General features: G+C 43.9%; 1 protein-coding gene and 1 long non-coding RNA gene across 8 annotated transcripts in view; one reads left to right on the forward strand and one right to left on the reverse strand.

The window, feature by feature from the left end:
- The window catches only part of LOC119177316 (uncharacterized), a 298,601-nt gene that overhangs the window by 217,040 nt on the left and 64,061 nt on the right, over positions 1-17,500 (reverse strand). For 3 of the 6 annotated variants that reach the window (XM_037428780.2, XM_037428777.2, XM_037428779.2), the window contains one exon: positions 996-1,103. The exons of 2 other annotated variants lie outside the window; for them this stretch is intronic. In XM_037428780.2, coding sequence (XP_037284677.2) covers positions 996-1,103 — 108 coding nt within the window. The remainder of the gene's footprint in view (positions 1-995; positions 1,104-17,500) is intronic. One more of the 6 variants, XM_075878379.1, reaches the window with a different exon arrangement.
- The window catches only part of LOC119177317 (uncharacterized), a 37,511-nt gene continuing 26,131 nt past the window's right edge, over positions 6,121-17,500 (forward strand). The window contains exon 1 of one of the 2 annotated variants that reach the window (XR_012887137.1): positions 6,121-6,324. This is a non-coding gene — a long non-coding RNA (uncharacterized LOC119177317). The remainder of the gene's footprint in view (positions 6,325-17,500) is intronic. The other variant, XR_012887136.1, reaches the window with a different exon arrangement.

Raw genomic sequence — 17,500 nt, forward strand, 5'->3', positions numbered from 1 at the left:
GTTTCACATGAAGAAGAGAGGATTCATCGTTTCCATGCGCTCCAGCGCCGAGCTATGGCCACGCATCGTATTCAGTTTCTTAGGACACACAGGTTTGAGCGCCGAGACGTTTAAATATTTTGTTGAATGTGTCGAATATTGAAAACAGACTGAACACTTTTTTCTTTTGCATATTGCTCTGAAATAGACAAACCAATCACTTATTCCGCGCGGCCAACTTGTGCTTGAGCGTTCTCATTCACTGTCGTTCATCAAAGTTTCAATTAGTTTCTTCCGGACGTAGCTGCTTTTTCAAGGGAGCTACAAGTTACGTCTTACCAAATTGTCGTCATTTAACAAATGCTTGTAGGAAGAGCACTCAACTTCAGCACCTGTAACCTTTCCGATTATGCACTTCCTCTGATTTTTATAAAGACGTAAAATATCATACTCCTCTCCTATAATTTTTGCTGTACTGATAGTATCTGATGTTTCATTGTAAATAATTAGCTATCACCAGGAATTGGACTCAGCTAAGTAGCTCAAAATAGTCATAAAATACCAAGCCCGCCTCATCTGCCAACTTTGTTCTCCACAGACAGGATCAAATACAAGCTATCCGGATGAAGAGACAAGCTCTTTAACCAGTGTGCCAACGTTGTGGCAAGATTATCTTGTAGAAACATACATAATCTATAGCTTACTAGCTTGCATCGAAGGGTTCTGGTCCATTAGGCTGGTATTCACAGCTCTTACGTGAAATAGCAAAAACAAATAAACAAATGAAAACTAAAGACTACACTATCCCTTTCTCCTAAAGTAAATAAAACTTCATTAAAATAAATTTATATTTCCTTTCAGGCGAGTTCCGCAGCTTAGTGTGCTGCAATACAGCTTTGTTTTTATTTATTACGCCCACGAATGAATGCCCTGATCTCAGTCATTATTAGCTTTACAAGTACGGGTAAAGCAATTCACGCGTGGTTAGAAGAGCAAAAGGATGATGCAGTGCTTACACTTGCCGTTCGAATGATGTCATCGGTCTGCGTGTACATGGAGCTGACCAAGGTGGTCACAGCGCCACCAAGGTACAAGATGGCTCCGACGCCATGGTGCAGCAAATACTGCGCGAGACAGAGAAGTGCAACACCGTTAGTTTGTATACCTTCCGTGTGCCATATGGGTGGAAATGACACACTCGTCTTTATGGCAGCTTTAACAGAATATCTCTGGTTATGTCTTGTTGCTTTCTGATAGTGAAGATCATTCTGTGTGTGTGTACTTTCCCCGCTTGCAAAGACAAATAATAGGGGCGAATCTCGTTATGGTCTAGGGCAATCCTGCGTCTTTCCGACGGTGTAGCCAGCCCAGATATCCACAGACAGACAGACAGACAGACAGACAGACAGACAGACAGACAGACAGACAGACAGACAGACAGACAGACAGACAGACAGACGGACGGACGGACGGGCGGACGGACGGGCGGATGGACGGACGGGCGGATGGACGGACGGGCGGACTCTTCACCCCACTCATCATCATTGACTCCGTGGATATAGTGCGTGGATATAGTGTGATGTTTGAAACATCCTGGCTTTTTCCGCAGAAATGGGCCACTGTGTTTAGTGAGGTGTAGTTAGCGGTGCATTTCCGAGGGTCTGAAATGACACTTAAAAGCTGCGTACTCCCTGTACATTATTCTTGAGTGATTTATATTTTTTGTAAGTAAATTCTTGTGTAAATATGTGAAACGAAGCAGGACAACAACATGAAATGGTGTTTTTTTTTTTTTTCGAGTGTTGCAGGTTCCCAGCCTGTCAAATAAGAAAATCCAGAGTATTACACCTCACGGTTAATGTAAACATTCATGCGATCAACAATAAAACAATGTACGCAAATCTTTTACTGCCACCGCATACGCAAAGTGGTGATCTCGTTGCCAACCACAACGCCAAATGATACCACGACACACTGTAACTTACAATCACTGCGTCCCAGTTCAAACCTTGTGCTATATACAATTCTGGCTACGACTTCGTTGCAGCCGCTCTCCACCAACGACAGTGTTCTAGGTGTATTTGTCTGTTGGGGATGGGGTGCTATCACTTTCGTTAGTGTTGCAGGCTATACAAAAATCATGTCTAACGTTGGCACATCCATCCTCCGAGATTAATTTTGAAGTGTCACATGCCAGAATCACTCACGTTAAGGCGAAGGTGTCTCCTCGGCAGGGCTGCAGATGGTATGTAGCTGTGGCCCACGCTAGTGGAATGTTGGCTGTGGATAATTGGCTCTTGGTCTTACCATATTGCCACGTGTGTTAATTTTATGCGCTCGGCTTAATGGACAAAGTCTGTCAGCAATGCTTGGCGCAGAACGCGCTCCATGCTTCGTTTTGTTAAGATCACACGCAGGACACGAACTTTGGAGCTGATTGCAGAGCTTGCGCCACCACCAGTGATGGGGCTAGAAACTTCATTGCGTGATGTGCAAAAACTGAATTGGGGCCCAACCCAGGGACGATCAGTTTCTCGACGACCGATGTTCCATGTGCCGATATCAGTGTACAGCTTGCATGGCTTGCTGCGATTTGAGTTTTCGTTTCGCGGCCACAAATTCAGGCAAACTTATTTTTTAAATGTGAGGAATTCCTTAGCGAACTTCGGCGACTTTGAGCGTATCTATCTATTAATCTAGCCGCCTACAACTTTTTTGCTCTCATGTCTTCCCCATGCTCTCTTTCCTCAGTACAGGGTAGCAAACCAAATGCTGCAATTTCTTATTAACCTCCCTGCCTTTCCCTCATTTTATTTTCTCTCTTTCATGGCCGTTTCGATAATGGTATCTATACCAAAATTTTATAGCATAACATGACTCTATGACGAGTGTAAGTGACTAGACATTGAATCAAGACATGTATGTTAGGCCTTATATGCCATGATCTTGCTGCCCTTGCGGTAGTTTCGTTCACATGAGATGCTCCAAAACTGGTATGGTAAGACATGCTTGCATGGCGAACATAAGTAGCAGGCCCTAACGTGGAAATTATGATTCATTTATTGATTGATTTATATGTGGAGTTAAACGCGCCCAAACCACCATATGATTATGAGAGACGCCGTAGCGGAGTGTTCCGGAAATTTCGATCTTCTGGGGTTCTTTGAAGTGCGCCCAAATTTAGCCACACGGGCCTACAGCATTTTCGCCTCCATCGAAAATGCAGCCACCGCAGCCGGGGTTTGATCCCGTGACCTGCGGGTCAGCAGCCGAGTACTTTATCCACTAGACCATTGCGGTGGGGCTAATGTGTAAATCATGACATGGATGTCATGTAAGCCTTGACTACAAGCCATACGCGCTCATGGTGTACTCGCGGTCGTTTCGCTATAGCTTCCCATATACCAAATTTGGTATTACGGGACGTGAATGGATGACGAAGGTATATGACTACTGAAAACACGAGAATCCTTACATGCGTGTGATGCAAGATGCCACGCTCATGATGCGCTTGCTGCAGTTTCACTAGTTTAACGTATATAAAATTGGATATTACGTGACGTTAATGAACTACGAAGGTAAATGACAGGTTCAAACATTATAGTCTGATATGCGTATCATGTAAAACATCACTACACGCTACGTTAATTGTGTGCTCGCGGCCGTTTCGCTAGTTTCACATATGCCAAATTTGGTATTACGTGGCGTGAATGGACGACGAACACAAATGCCTGGCGCAAACATGATAATCATGACATGGAAGTCAAGTACGGCACAATTTAAATGCCTACTACTGCTGCGGCTGGTATGGCAAACGTTAGTGGTGCCATCGTTACGCGACTCTAAATAGCATACTTGCATCTTATCCGAATACTTTAGTGCGCATGATATTTATACTTGTGTTTACTGTGTATTACATCCATACACCTGGTAACGTTGAGTTGACATTAAAGTGACATAGAAACCTTGCTCATTCGGGCTTTGCATATTAGTGATTCCCACTATTCATTGGATCTGCCGATTTTTTTATATGTCGGTTCAATTTAAAGTCCAGTTCAAGTTTATTGCACCGCGCAGCTCTTTTCTTGCATTGTCCTAGGTACTCTCTTATTGCAATTTTTTTTGTTTACGTGTATATGTCATTATTGAGTTGTGTAACTTTTCTTTCCAATAAAGTTTGTTTGTGTTTTCTATGATCACATTAGCTTATCTTGCTTAGCATGTCGATTAAAGTGTGTAATAAAATAAAGTAATACATAACTACACAAAACGTAATGAAGTCAATATTTCTTAGCTGCTTTGAAATCAGTGATTTAAGTGCTGGTGCCTTCATGCAGCAAGCGACACGCCTATGGGGTAAACACACCTTTTCAACACACTACATCTATACCCGCGACCGTTCCTATCACGTGGATGAGCAGGATGGTATTTCTAACTCGGTTTCGTACGCCAACTGCCTGGAATCGCAATTGTAGAACGCGGCGACGCTCTATTAAAGTATTCTAACTAGGAAGTTAAAATGTGCATTGAAAAAGATACCAAAAAGTAAGTAATATTAGGTCGTGTTAAAGTGATCTATGGTCAAAAACAGGGATCCCTGACTCACATGAGCTATACCGGGTGGCAGCCACGAAATGTAGTCTCGCAAATGGCTGGGACAGTGAAAAGCTGTAAGTACTGGGGAGGAGAGGGGGGGGGGGGGTACAAATTTTGAGCGAACGTTGCCACAGGAATAAAGAAATTTCCCATATCACATAGATCGTTCATTTCTGAAAAGGATTTATCGTGAAGACTTGGTGAGGAACATATCGATACCTATCTTCACAATAACTAAAACCTCAACTGAAGCATCCAGTGTTTGTTCTACGATTACATTTCAACCCAACCTGACTGAATGGAGGAATTCACGAATATTTCAAAAAAAAATCCGCACCTGTGTACCTTGCCCCCGTCCCCTTGCCCCCCGAAAAATCGCTATCAACCAAGATAGGCGAAAAAGTAATGTGAGCCCCATTATTAAAAGTCTCAAACCTCCAAAAGGTCATTGAAAAAATGTGGGACGAAAGCTCTCCTGTGTGGGCCGCGAGCCTCTAGTGAAATGTCGGTGGGCCGCTTCTTTGACACCGCTGTTCTACAGCGTCAACAAAGACCACCCTTCACTATTAGAAGATGCTTTCTAATCCTGTAAAGACGCAAACGAGCATGAATGGCACGTGGCGATGGCCTTCCTGAAGTTTTAACGCCCAGGTTTTCAACGTCGTCGTAGACATCGTGTGCTCCTGTCTCGTCAATCACTCGCCGTTAAAAAAGGTTCACATTGCACTCAGAATGAATCAATGTATCTAGCGAGCAAGACTCGAGAGCGTCTCCTGCCGAACATTGGCCCAATATAGTGTTAAAGCCCATCCATGTCTGATAGTTTATTATTTTATTTTTTTATCTTTTTCTCTACTGGCGACCCTTTTTGTCTACAGAAACAGAAAATGGTAGTGGCGCACGAAGGTATAGCAATGTTATAGAAGTCCTCGCAGTTCATAAAATTGTAATAATCTAGATTGAAATGCTCTAACGTTATATTTAACAATGATGAAACAACTCGGAAACGCGAAGTGTGAGATTTTTATATACGCCACTCAGCGGCATTTTCATTTTCCGTGAGTGTGAGGAAGTTTCTCCTTCAACTGTTATATAAACAAGACTACTATCCAAGACCCCTAATGCTATATACATCCGACTCTCTTCAGTCACAGGTGACACAAATTCTTTCATAGAACGAACAGCAATTAGGTTGTAATTCTTAATACCCTAATAGCCTCACTTATTAATTTTTCTTCAAACTGAATAACCTACTATCTGTGAAGCCAGAAGGCTGAAGAATCCTCATTTTCAGTGGCGAGTGAGGCCTAAAAAAGGAGAGGAATCTTTGAGGCATCGAGGTAAACGCGAAAGCCGAAGAATGACTGCTGACGGAGAGTTCAGGGTCACCATATATACGCGCGGCTGGATGTTTCCGACGTGCTGCCAGCCAGTGCGCATCTCTCTCTTTCAGTCTGTTCTGCGGAGCGACGCGTGAAGTTCGCTTTTTTTCCTCCTCCGACCTTCCAGAGGATAGCGAACAAAGTGCAACTGCGCGTGTGCACACAAAGGCTTTAAGAACTGCTCACGCCGCTGCATGCTGTGTAGAATCTGCTGACTTTCGCGGCTGACAGCATGCGACAATCTGAAGGGCACGGAGGAAAAAAGAAAAAAATAGAAAAAACATCTCCATGAATAGTTGGGAAGCCAGCTGTGCTGTGTCTAGCGACTTTGACGTCGACGCTCACGTTAAACACGCTGTTCGCCCACGTAAGCGGTTTTTTCCTTCTTTTTCTGAGGAAAGATGAGGACGATTGCAGGATTTAATTGATGTCATTCGACAGATGATAATCTAAAGCGTAAAATAAGCGATACCTGTGACGTTTGGTTATTATAGACACTAGAGAGGAAAAATCAAGTGTTGGTTTACTTTAGTGAAAAAAAAAGCGATTGCTCATAGTGCTGACCGTACTCTAACTGTTCAAGGTAAGAATAATAATAGTTCGTGGTCTTACGTGATAAAACTACCGAAGTAATTATGGGGCACTCCATAGCAGAAGACTGTAAATTAATTCTCAGAAACACACTTTCCACGGCATACGTAACTAACCTTTACACCACACAGACAAATATCTATATACTGTTACACCACTCAGAATAAATATTAGGAAGTGCATCGGATTTATGCCGCGTCGCTGCACTCCTCTGTTGCTTACCAATAAGGAGTTAGCTAAATCTGCTCAACCGCGACCCCTGACTTATAGTAAACAGATTGTTTATTAATATGAATTATTCATTTGATTTATAAATATTTATATCACTACTGTGCTTCACTTTTAATGATATTTCTGCAAAAATAAGTTTATGTCTTTATACCGTGAAAATCAACCGACTGTATGATATCGAGGCACGCTTACTCAACGAAGGGAAAATATATTAATAAGTCATGCAATCGTGTGTTGGTTCTGAAACCCAGTCATATACGTAATCACCGCAATACTTCAGAATCGAGTCTTCCTTTTAATGAGCCTCTCCACGTAGACTGCAACGACTGTTCGCGCATAATTTTGTACCACTTCATTTCGAACCAGTGATATAATTTTTTGTTCTGTTCGAGTTCGGTTCCGATTTAGGCACATACCGAAAAAAAAGCATGTTTGATTTTGAGTTCAGTGCCAGCCAAAATTGCGGTTTGGGTGTGGTTATAAGTTTGGATTCAATTCTACGACCCAAGTTCGACTACTCATGCTATACGTGATGGCACATATTTTTTAGAGTTATTGCTAGGCGTAAACATGGTGTTCACCTACTATCAAACTCCTACTTTATAAAACAATGTGGCCCTTTTGTTACCCAGTGCCTATTGCCCGCCTAAGGCAAGTGTGACAACAAATGACCTGGGAAAGTGGGAAATATGATGTACCTTTCCGAATGTGCTGACAAAGCGCGTACATTAATAAGAGCAAAGCTGCTGCCTTTAATAATGGCATAGCTTGCAAACAAAAGGTGACGTTAATATTTTGCAGGCATTTTTTGGTAATGACTTGATATTGTGTTCTTGTGAGAATATTTATTCATTTATATTGTATTGCTTAATTAGGCTGATTGATTCAGTCATGGTTAATTTCACAACTTGTGGAGAAAGAGGGTGTTCTTTCGGAGAAATCGTTGCTTGGTGAACTTCAACCCCCTCCCGACTTACTATTTTTTTTAATTCTTTTGTAATAGAAGTAACAACAACGCAAATTATATAGAGCAGAAAAGAAAGCGATAATCCAAACGACGAGAAAAAAAGATTGGCTGAAGTTTACTTCTCGTAAGCCCAATTATCACGAACAAAGTATATGATTGGCTTTGTTTCGCAAAGACTGTGTACACAGTGATTTGTTTAATTAATGTTCGACATTATGGCGAATCTGATGGTGAAACCACCCAGAGATCAAAATTTAGTTGTGGGTCCGCGTTTGTGAAAGAGTCTCCAGGGGATGCTAACGGAGTTACAAGCGTCTCATAATAGAAACAAGGTCTTCGTTACTTTCACTTGTCTGGTCATGTTTCCACCTCCTCATCACGCGAGACAATACAGCAGAGAGCAAGCACTTTTGATAGTCGGCCAACAGGTTTTTGTTGAACCAAGTGACAACGTCTGTTGCTGGAGTATTCAACTATTTGAACAGGTGACGTTTGTTGCAAGAGAGCGTCTGTTGGCGGGTTTTTACTTCCACCTATATAGTCACGTAGTACCGCAGCAGTGATGCCTCGAGCGAACGCAGCTGCGACGCCTTCCAGCAGTAAATCACATGGCATGACGTGATGCTTGCTACACACAGAATCCGGCGGCTCAAGGCCAATGTGACGTGATGAATCACTTTAGGAGACAAGGAGTAGTCGCACTGTCGCTCTATCATTTGAAGAGTGCCCCGCCATGGTGGTCTAGTGGCTAAGGTACTCGGCTGCTGACCCGTGGGTCACGAGATTGAATCCCGGCTGCAGCGGCTGCATTTTCGATGCAGGTGAAAATGCAGTCCCGTGTGCTCTGATTTAGGTGCACGTTAAAGAAATGCAGGTGGTCGACATTTCTGTAGCCCTCCACTACGGCGTCTCTCGTAATCATAGGGTGGTTTTGAGACGCTAAACCCCACAAATCAATCCAGTATCTAAAGACTACGTATAACTCATAACCATACTCGCTTAAAGGACTGTCTACCACTAGGAAAAATCATTCTGATTGTGGCGCAACTGAAAAGATTGTTCCTCACATAGGCGACAACAAGCATGCTTCGTGCCAAAAAAAAAAGAATTATAATTTCAAATTGATGTTGAAAGTCGATGTTGAATGATGTTGAATGTAGATGTCGAGTGATGTTGAATGTAGTCAATCTTGACACTGTATTGGTAGGACCAGAAATCCGCGCCAGAAAACTTATTTTATGTAAAAACACACGGTTATAACTTTAAATTGTATTTTATGCACTTGAGGCTGCTTTAGGTTGCGCAAGAGTCTAATTTTTGCTTTTTTTTTTTCTGGCGCGTTGAAATAGCCGCTTGGTGGCGCTGTCGGCGGTGTTTTCGCTTGCCTGCATGTCTGCCTGCGAACGGCGAAAAACGCGAGCATTGCGCCCGCCGCCGCTCTTGAGAACAAGGAAAATGTGTGTGCCTGCCTAAAACAACCACTAAGGTGTTGGTTCTATTAATAAACAAAACTTCATGAAGCCTGTAAAAAGCACGCGCGATTTCAGTTTTCTACTTTCACTGGCACTGGTCAATGATGTACTCGCTGGAAGGAGACAGAACGCAGACAGAAAAAATTTGTTTTGAAAATTTTTACGCACTTTCTGGCGAAACCGCTGCAAGGTTAGACACCTCACATAATGCGCTTTTTATTGCGCCACAAAACAGGAGAACAATGAAGGACCGCATTCAGTCCCTTCAAGTATTATTCATAAAGAAAAGGGGCAAGTCTAGAAACGAAAACACGTGTCTCGCGTAACATTCGACTTCTTTTACACGCCAATATAACTGTGACATTGAGTACTAGACTCGACGAACACGGATCACATAAGTGTTGCGTAAAATGTGCTAATATGTTCGCATATTATCACATGGGCATCGCTAATAAAATAACTATTAGTACCTTAGCCATACATCTTCGCGCTCGGCACTCTCACGCAGAGTCACACAAAAAATCCCCACTCCACGCTTCGCCATTTGAACGGCGACTTTATGTAGTTTGGTAACCTTGATGTTATCAGGTGTTCAATCACACTATTGACACATGTGTCAGACGGTGGAAATAGTAACGTAAGCTCGCCAGCTAATGTACCACGCAGTACTCAGGCGCCAACCATTCATCAGGCCGTTCCGTATGCTTCACTATCGGAAAATGCCCCGTGTCACCACCACGCAGTACTAGTGACCACAGAAAATTTCCGTGACGCGCGTCTGGGATTTTTCCACAAAGGGCCCGTAAAGAGGCTCCGACTTTTTTTTTACACCCCCCATAAAAGCTGGGCAATTCGCAGATTAGACCGCAGTGATGACGTTTTCTGAATATTACACTGCTGCGCGCCGCGCAGAGCCTCTATTTCGAAAAACATTCCCGCGTATTTTTTTCTACGCCTGACCAACCACGTGGCACGCACAGTGACGTCAACTCGGTGATCGGCGACGTGAGGTAGCACCCAGCTCACCGATTGGTCTAAATAAGGTGTGGAAAAACAGTAGTGAAGTCAACGTTAGTTCCTGTTCCCACTCACAGTAATGAAACTGCTCCTTGTTTCTTGGCCCTGCGGTGAAAGAATCAGCCTCGCAGTTGTCGCGTGCACGTGCACACTCCTCGCTCAACTACAGCGCCTGTGCGCACGTACGAACGTACTTCGCCCTTGACATGAGCAACTATGGTTGATTGATTTGTGGGGTTTAACGTCCCAAAACCACCATTTGATTATGAGAGACGCCGTAGTGGAGGGCTCCGGAAATTTTGACCACCTGGGGTTCTTTAACGTGCGTGCAACTATGGTAAAAAGCGTTGCTCTGTCGTCGGCTGCAAATGATTGATTGATATGTGGGGCTTAACGTCCCAAAACCACCATATGATTATGAGGGACGCCGTAGTGGAGGGCTCCGGAAATTTTGCCACCTGGGGTTCTTTAACGTGCACCCGAATCTGAGCACACGGGCCTACAACATTTCCGCCTCCATCGGAAATGCAGCCGCCACAGCCGGGATTCGAACCCGCGACCTGCGGGTCAGCAGCCGAGTACCTTAGCCACTAGACCACCGCGGCGGGGCGTCGGCTGCAAATCGGGCGACTGGGCAGCGGAGAAGCATCGGTACCATTTGCCTCAAGATGGGGCCCTGCGCGCTGCATGGCTGAAGCGAATCGGCCATCCAGCGACATACGTCGGGGACCTGATCGTTTGTGGTCGACACTTCGCACCTGACGCTTACACGGTTGACCCACGGCTGATGCGGCAAACGGTTAACAAACAACCACGCTTCGCAGCAAGCGGAAGTGCGTTGCGACTAATCGAGTTCGCCGATGACGTCAATGGCTGATGCGATGTCAGCGATAGACGCCCCCTTCTCTCTTCATGGAAGAGAGAAGGGGGCGAGGCCGCGCGAAAATTTGAAACCAGCTTAGACCGATGTTCTAACCCCTGTAACTTTCTTATATTGCACATATTCGCAAAATTCATGTGGCAGCATGTTTGCAAAAAAAACTGTACATTTATCGCTTTTTAAAAGTTTTCGGACCTAAGAGCTGTTTACTAGCCCTTTAATGGCAGCTTGAATAATAGGAAGCTGATTCCATCGGTTTTTGGTTCGCTGTCCTGAGAACTTCTGAACGTTAACTACGTGTATGATGGGTACAGTCGCATAGTCTCCAAAATAGCGTACAACGCGGCTCGGTCAGCTTTTCATACCCCGCTTCATCGTGGGCCCCACGTGGCAATTTGGTTATTGTAATGCGCGTCCTCTTCCACAGAAGCAGACTTCGCGCACATATTTCGAGCCACATATTGCTTGTAGAAGTATACGAGAAAAAAAAACGAAAAGGGTATCTGTATGTATTTGTTATCGTTTATTTGTAAAAATAATATATCATAATGCATTTTACAACAATTTACTTGGCTTCGTTAACATGTCTGCTTAGAGGTAAACGTTCTGCACATCTAACTCCGCTGCTGCGAGCGCTCTATCCGCAATGGCGCGTCCTCGTTGCGGGAGAGCGGCAACCAGCCCCGCCTGCTTGCCGTTTGTGACAGCGGCAGCTAAGCGTTGCACCGCTCAGCACCGCTTTCCAAAAGAAACAAAATTTTAATGCGTCAGAATGGCTTTCAGTCGAAATAACAACTCTTACCTGACTGGATGCCATAATATGAGAGACTCCAATAAGGCCTAAACACGGGACAAATAAAACGCGAGGATGGGTGCATTTTTGTACCGTCTTGGCTTCTTATGACCAGCTTTTTGAAATATGTGTAAACGAGCCCACCATTCGATGTTTGCTCAATTTATAATATGAACACTTAAGGAAAGTCAGCAGGGACAAAGACTTACACCTTGGCAATGCGGCATGCCGTGAGAACCATCGCGCCAAACTATACGAATAGCGCCATGTGTTTTCTTTTTTTGTGTGTGTGTGAAAGAAAATTATTCACATTTATTTTGTGTTGCTAACAAGGATTGAACACTTGCACAGATTTATCAGCGTAGTACCCTTTCGAGTAAAATGAGGGCTTTTGGTAGAAATGAAGGGGGTAAATGTGTACACCTACGCTGTAAACAGAAATAAGCCGCGATGGAAGTGAATGAGTTGTTCTCTAGTACACGCTCCCATAGGGAATTTATAAACACCGTGCGGAGGGAGTAAAAAATTTACTCCCCATCTGTAGGGGGTTTTCGCACGGTACCAGGGGGGTTTTTGTTTACATCCATCGGGGAACATTTTCAGGTAAGTATGGGAGTAAATTTTTACATCAACCGAAAAAAACATTACGTCAGCAGCCGTATTATGCACAAGTGTAACATTAATTGCATTACCTTCGAAGCGCACAATAATGATTACAGTACACAAACTTACAAACAACGTTCACGTAATGTTACAACATTCACACTCACCACAGCTTGCCACCCGCGTTGCACACCTACGATTCAGTCAACAGGTCCATAGGTACCGTATTTTGACCACCCATGTAGCTCTGAAGGGACCCTACTTTTGCTAATAATTACGCAATAAAGACGCACGGCGTAGATATTAAGTTGCAGAGGCCTGATGTAAGCAGTTCAACACACATGTTTTTTTAACCTAAGCCTGCCTGATATTCAATAATTTTTAACTATAGCGAAAAGGTTTTATCTGTTGGTGCTCTGTCGTACGGGCTGAATTTGCATTAGCAGTAGTGTTTGTAAATCTGTAAAATGCTCTGAATCATACACAAAGCCCGAGCGGCCTTTAATGAACACATCAACGAGGCACATTCAGGAGCTCCAGCGATGAACCGAGGTAGACCGCCGGAGGTAGACCACCGGCACGGTGATTCGATGAATGACAGCTGGCGATCACAAAATTCTTGCTGATGTGCAGTTTACGTCTCGTTATTTTTCTCATGCACAGAAATGGGTGTTCACTATTTACGCAGTTTAAGCTACGGAGCGATAGACTTAAATGAACGAGACGGTTCGCAGTCCTGGTTCCTGTTGCTCGAATGCATTACGTTGGCATGCATGCCGTACACTGTTTCTGCGTGTCTTCGCCTCGTTCGGGGCTCGCCTTCGAGCTTCCATTTGACAGCTGCCGTCGCAAGGCGCAGAAGACTGTTATTCATCCCAGCAGCCTTTATTTTTTGTAAAACACATTATTTGCCTCGCCGGTAGTCGGTAATAGCTCGTAGAAATCGCCACGGCAGCCGGCGCGAAGTGCGAGCTCGCTACGACGCCGGCTTGATACCGGCGGCATAGCGAGGCCTTCTTACCGCTTAGATGTTGCAGCCGATGAAATACCGGTGACACTCCGAGAAGCCACCATTGGCGGAGATGGAGCGAGCGCGTCGCCGGCGCAATTCTCACGCCGGTTGCTGGCCAGCCTGCTGTGGTCGAGCGAAGCCTACTTCGGACCACTTCAAAATTTTATGGTCAAACTCAAGGAGGAATCACTGACGATCGTAACAGCTTATTTTTGCTACCATTCAATTATTCTTCAAAATTTTTTTGTAACTTGGTCCTTTGAAGCGCGGCATTCGCGGTGATTCATTGAGGTACCGGACCGATGTCTAGCGTGGTTCAACGGCGCGAAATTTATTGAAATGTTCACAGGAAACACCAACCGGTCGTTGCAATTCTTAGCTGCACTTATAATTTTGTGTCGTGTCGACAGACACTCTCACGGTCCGCCACGCAAAGCACTGGTATTTCACACTGACATGCCCATACATACACACAAACACACACACGCACGTCACGTCAAAAAGGGTTTTTTAAATCCCCATAGGGAGTTTGTAACCACGGGACCTGAAACTCCCTGGGATGTTTAACAAAGCCATGTCGTTCATAAACTCTGTCATTACGCAGGGGGTGTTTTACGACAACATGTGCCGAGTTGACTCCCTACCAGGGAGGAAATAATTAGGGCAGGTCAGTTTTGTGGGCTCACGTGCTGGAGAAACTCCTATCTCGGCTAAGTTTTGCTTACAATGTAGTGTCGTTTCGGGGTGGTCAGTGTGCAAATAAAAAAATGTAGCTCATTCAAAGACTGTGGTTCGTTGAAGATGTAACAAAAAACTTTAACTAATTTTATTCATTATCATGACTCCATCAAAGAAGTTGGCGAAAGAGTATGTTTGTTTTTCCACTCGACTATTGTGACCCATTTCTTTCCTGAATTTCCGGGGATATTCATACCACTGAAAGAACTTTATTTTGTGATAGTGTTAGAGATCTCGTGTCGCATAAATTCCGCCGTTGGCGTCGGCACTGTTGGTTGTGAGCGAAAAATCGTCCGTGAGCTCAAAAATCAAGAAAGAAGCAAATAAAACAAACAATATAATTTTCGGCACCGTTGAGGATCGAAACCGGGCCGCTCGCGTGACAAGCTGGAGTCGTACAACAAAGCCACGATGTTACTTGCAGCTGCTTTGGAAAATAAAAAACACTACATAAATGCCGTGTAGTGGAATGAGTTTCCTTAACGCATTTTGTTCCACAGTTGTCACGACAAAAACGAGCCCATTCGGTGATTTGTGGGCACATTTGGGAGGCCATCAAACTACGTCAAATAAAAAGCCGGGATAGTGCAGCCAGTCCGCTAAAAACACGCAGGAACTTTCAAACAGCTTTGAAAAATAGGGTTCCTCAATACGCCCCCCCCCCCCCCCCTTGTAAGGTGGAGTCACTCTTTGAAGGGGTGAGTGCCGCCTTCCGATCAGCGGCCGCCATTCGGCTCCCCACGTCTGGTCGCGGCTGGTTGAGTGAGACACGTGCACGGCGTTTTTCCGGACAAAATGTCCAAGCGTTGCATGCCACTGCGCACAAGCCACTCGCGAAATTGCTATAGGATTTTCACAGTTCCGCAAAATCCGAAAAAGCAACTCTTGTGGCTTTTTCGAATCTGTGGCAACTCACGGATCGTTCGTGTTTGTGCAGTGTATGTTATGCCATTTCAGCCTTCCGATAGTGATAACATGAAACGCTGTCGTACGGGCACATTTTATCGCGATCGAGCCTGATGCTACTAGACAGTTATAGTTTACGGTTAACGTGATAGTGGATGTTAAGGAAAAGACGTTACCGTGCCGCAAACGTTCGTTGTGGACAGCGTCTTATAGCTCAGCGGGATAGCGTTTACGTGGTTTAGGTGTCCCAGCAGGGATGGTGGCGCCGCCTATCGGATGGTTATGAAGTTAAAGACAGTGAAAAGGAAAAGAAAACGAGAATGTTTGGCTATGCCACCATGCTATAAGCATTGTTACAAGTTTATTTTACTACTAATAAAAGCAAATAAATATGAACCACGCACCAAACGCAAAAAAAAAATTATCGTTGTGATTTGTTTACACGGATCTTGTAGTTAGGCCTAGACGTGTTTGAAATGGAAAGCTATTTCAAAAACTATGCCAACTTTTTTGCAATACTCTAATGTCGAAGCTAACTGAAGGCAAGCGAAGCCACTTTAAACAGTCGTTTGCTGCGAACAAGGTGAATCTTTCAACAACTACGCCAAAATCACTTCGAAGCGTGCGTCCGAGAGCGCGGCCATGTTTACGTACACTACGTACACCTACGCTACCATGGTAACATCAAATATGAGAAATACCGTCCGTACGGTAAGCCGTACGAGTAACGTACGTATCTGCGCATGCGCACTTCGATGCCAGTATCACGGTACCCCCAGTATCCCGGTATAATCCTGGTATACTATAGCTGTTTACTGACTCTTACGCCAGCTGCAGAAGGGCACCTATCACCGTTTAGAAATTTGATCCCGATCGGGCTTATTCGCGATCAGTAGTGCACCGGGTGCAATATGCACGTTCATTTGCATGCTTTAACAAGTTCATTTCGAATAGCACAAAATGCGTGGTTCTTAACCGCTTGTTGTACACAAGCTGGAATTGCACGAAGATTTGCGCATACGTTGTGGGCTTGTTGCTACCGGGGCATTGAAGTATTTGTTTTTGTAATATCATCAAGGTGGAAAGGTGGGCATGTTGGTATTCTATGCTTAGGAAGGGTAAGAGCGCACTGAATACAAATACACAAAAAAGGACACACACACACATACACATAGCACTATAATATCATATTGAATATCACGCATCCTGTCAGCTAATTATCAAAAAATACTTTCTCACTGTCCCTGTTTTTTTTTAAAAACAGACGCTCTTTCACTTCTTCCTTAATAATGAATTAGCTTCGCCTGCAGCAACCCGCCGGCCGGCGATCCGCTGGCCGGGTTGGTGAGGCCAAAAGCACTTTGACCGGCACAAGATTTATGATGGCACAGAGCATAGACGAATAACAAAGGAAGACTGAACAACACGAGCACTGGCTCACAACTAGTTGCTTGCTTTATGCAAGCGAAACAAAAAAGCAAACTGAAGAAAGAAGAAGAAAAACGTGTGCGCACAGTATATATATATATATATATATATATATATATATATATATATATATATATATATATATATATATATATATATATATATATATATATATATATATATATATATATATATATATATGTATATATTATACGGCTGGTTATTTTCTTACCCTCTTTTCTTTCTTCCTATTTACATTTCATTTGTTTTAATAACTTCCGCTATACATTCCTTGGCATTATTGTCTGTTAGATCTCGTTAATATTGTGTCAAAACACGGAAAAACGAGCCCTTAGGTACACACTTCTTTCCCTTATATATATATATAGCATTATCTTGCACATATGTCTACTTGCAATCTAGTAATGCAATTGACGGTGCGCTAACACACACGTCACCACGTTTGTTTGGAAACGGAGTTTGTATGGCGAAATTGTGGTGTGCAACTGTAGGCGGCACAGTCGGCGGGGACAAAGGAGAAAACGCTGCATTCTTTGAAGAGCTATGGTGCTCACGAAGGTAAATGTTGAGGCAGCGTTCCGTTTTCCGGGCCTCCATAAATCTTACCACATGACAGCGGAATGAAATAGACTTTGTTGATCCTGTTTCATAGGTGGCAGCCCAGCATTTAGTGTTTGCATTTTGCTTGATATATTATCGGCTAAATGAACATAGTTGTCGAGGTTTTTTGGCTGGTTGTATAATTTTTTTTTGTTGTTGTTGTAATGTTGAAGGGTGCGTTATCTCGGCTTTTTTTTTTTAACTAACGTCGCAAAAGGAACCCACCGGTCGCGGTCTTACCGATGTGCCTACAAGCCGCCGAATATGCTCGTTTTCCTCGCCGC

The sequence above is a fragment of the Rhipicephalus microplus genome, chromosome X (genome assembly GCF_043290135.1).
Source record: "Rhipicephalus microplus isolate Deutch F79 chromosome X, USDA_Rmic, whole genome shotgun sequence".
Lineage (NCBI taxonomy): Eukaryota > Metazoa > Arthropoda > Arachnida > Ixodida > Ixodidae > Rhipicephalus > Rhipicephalus microplus.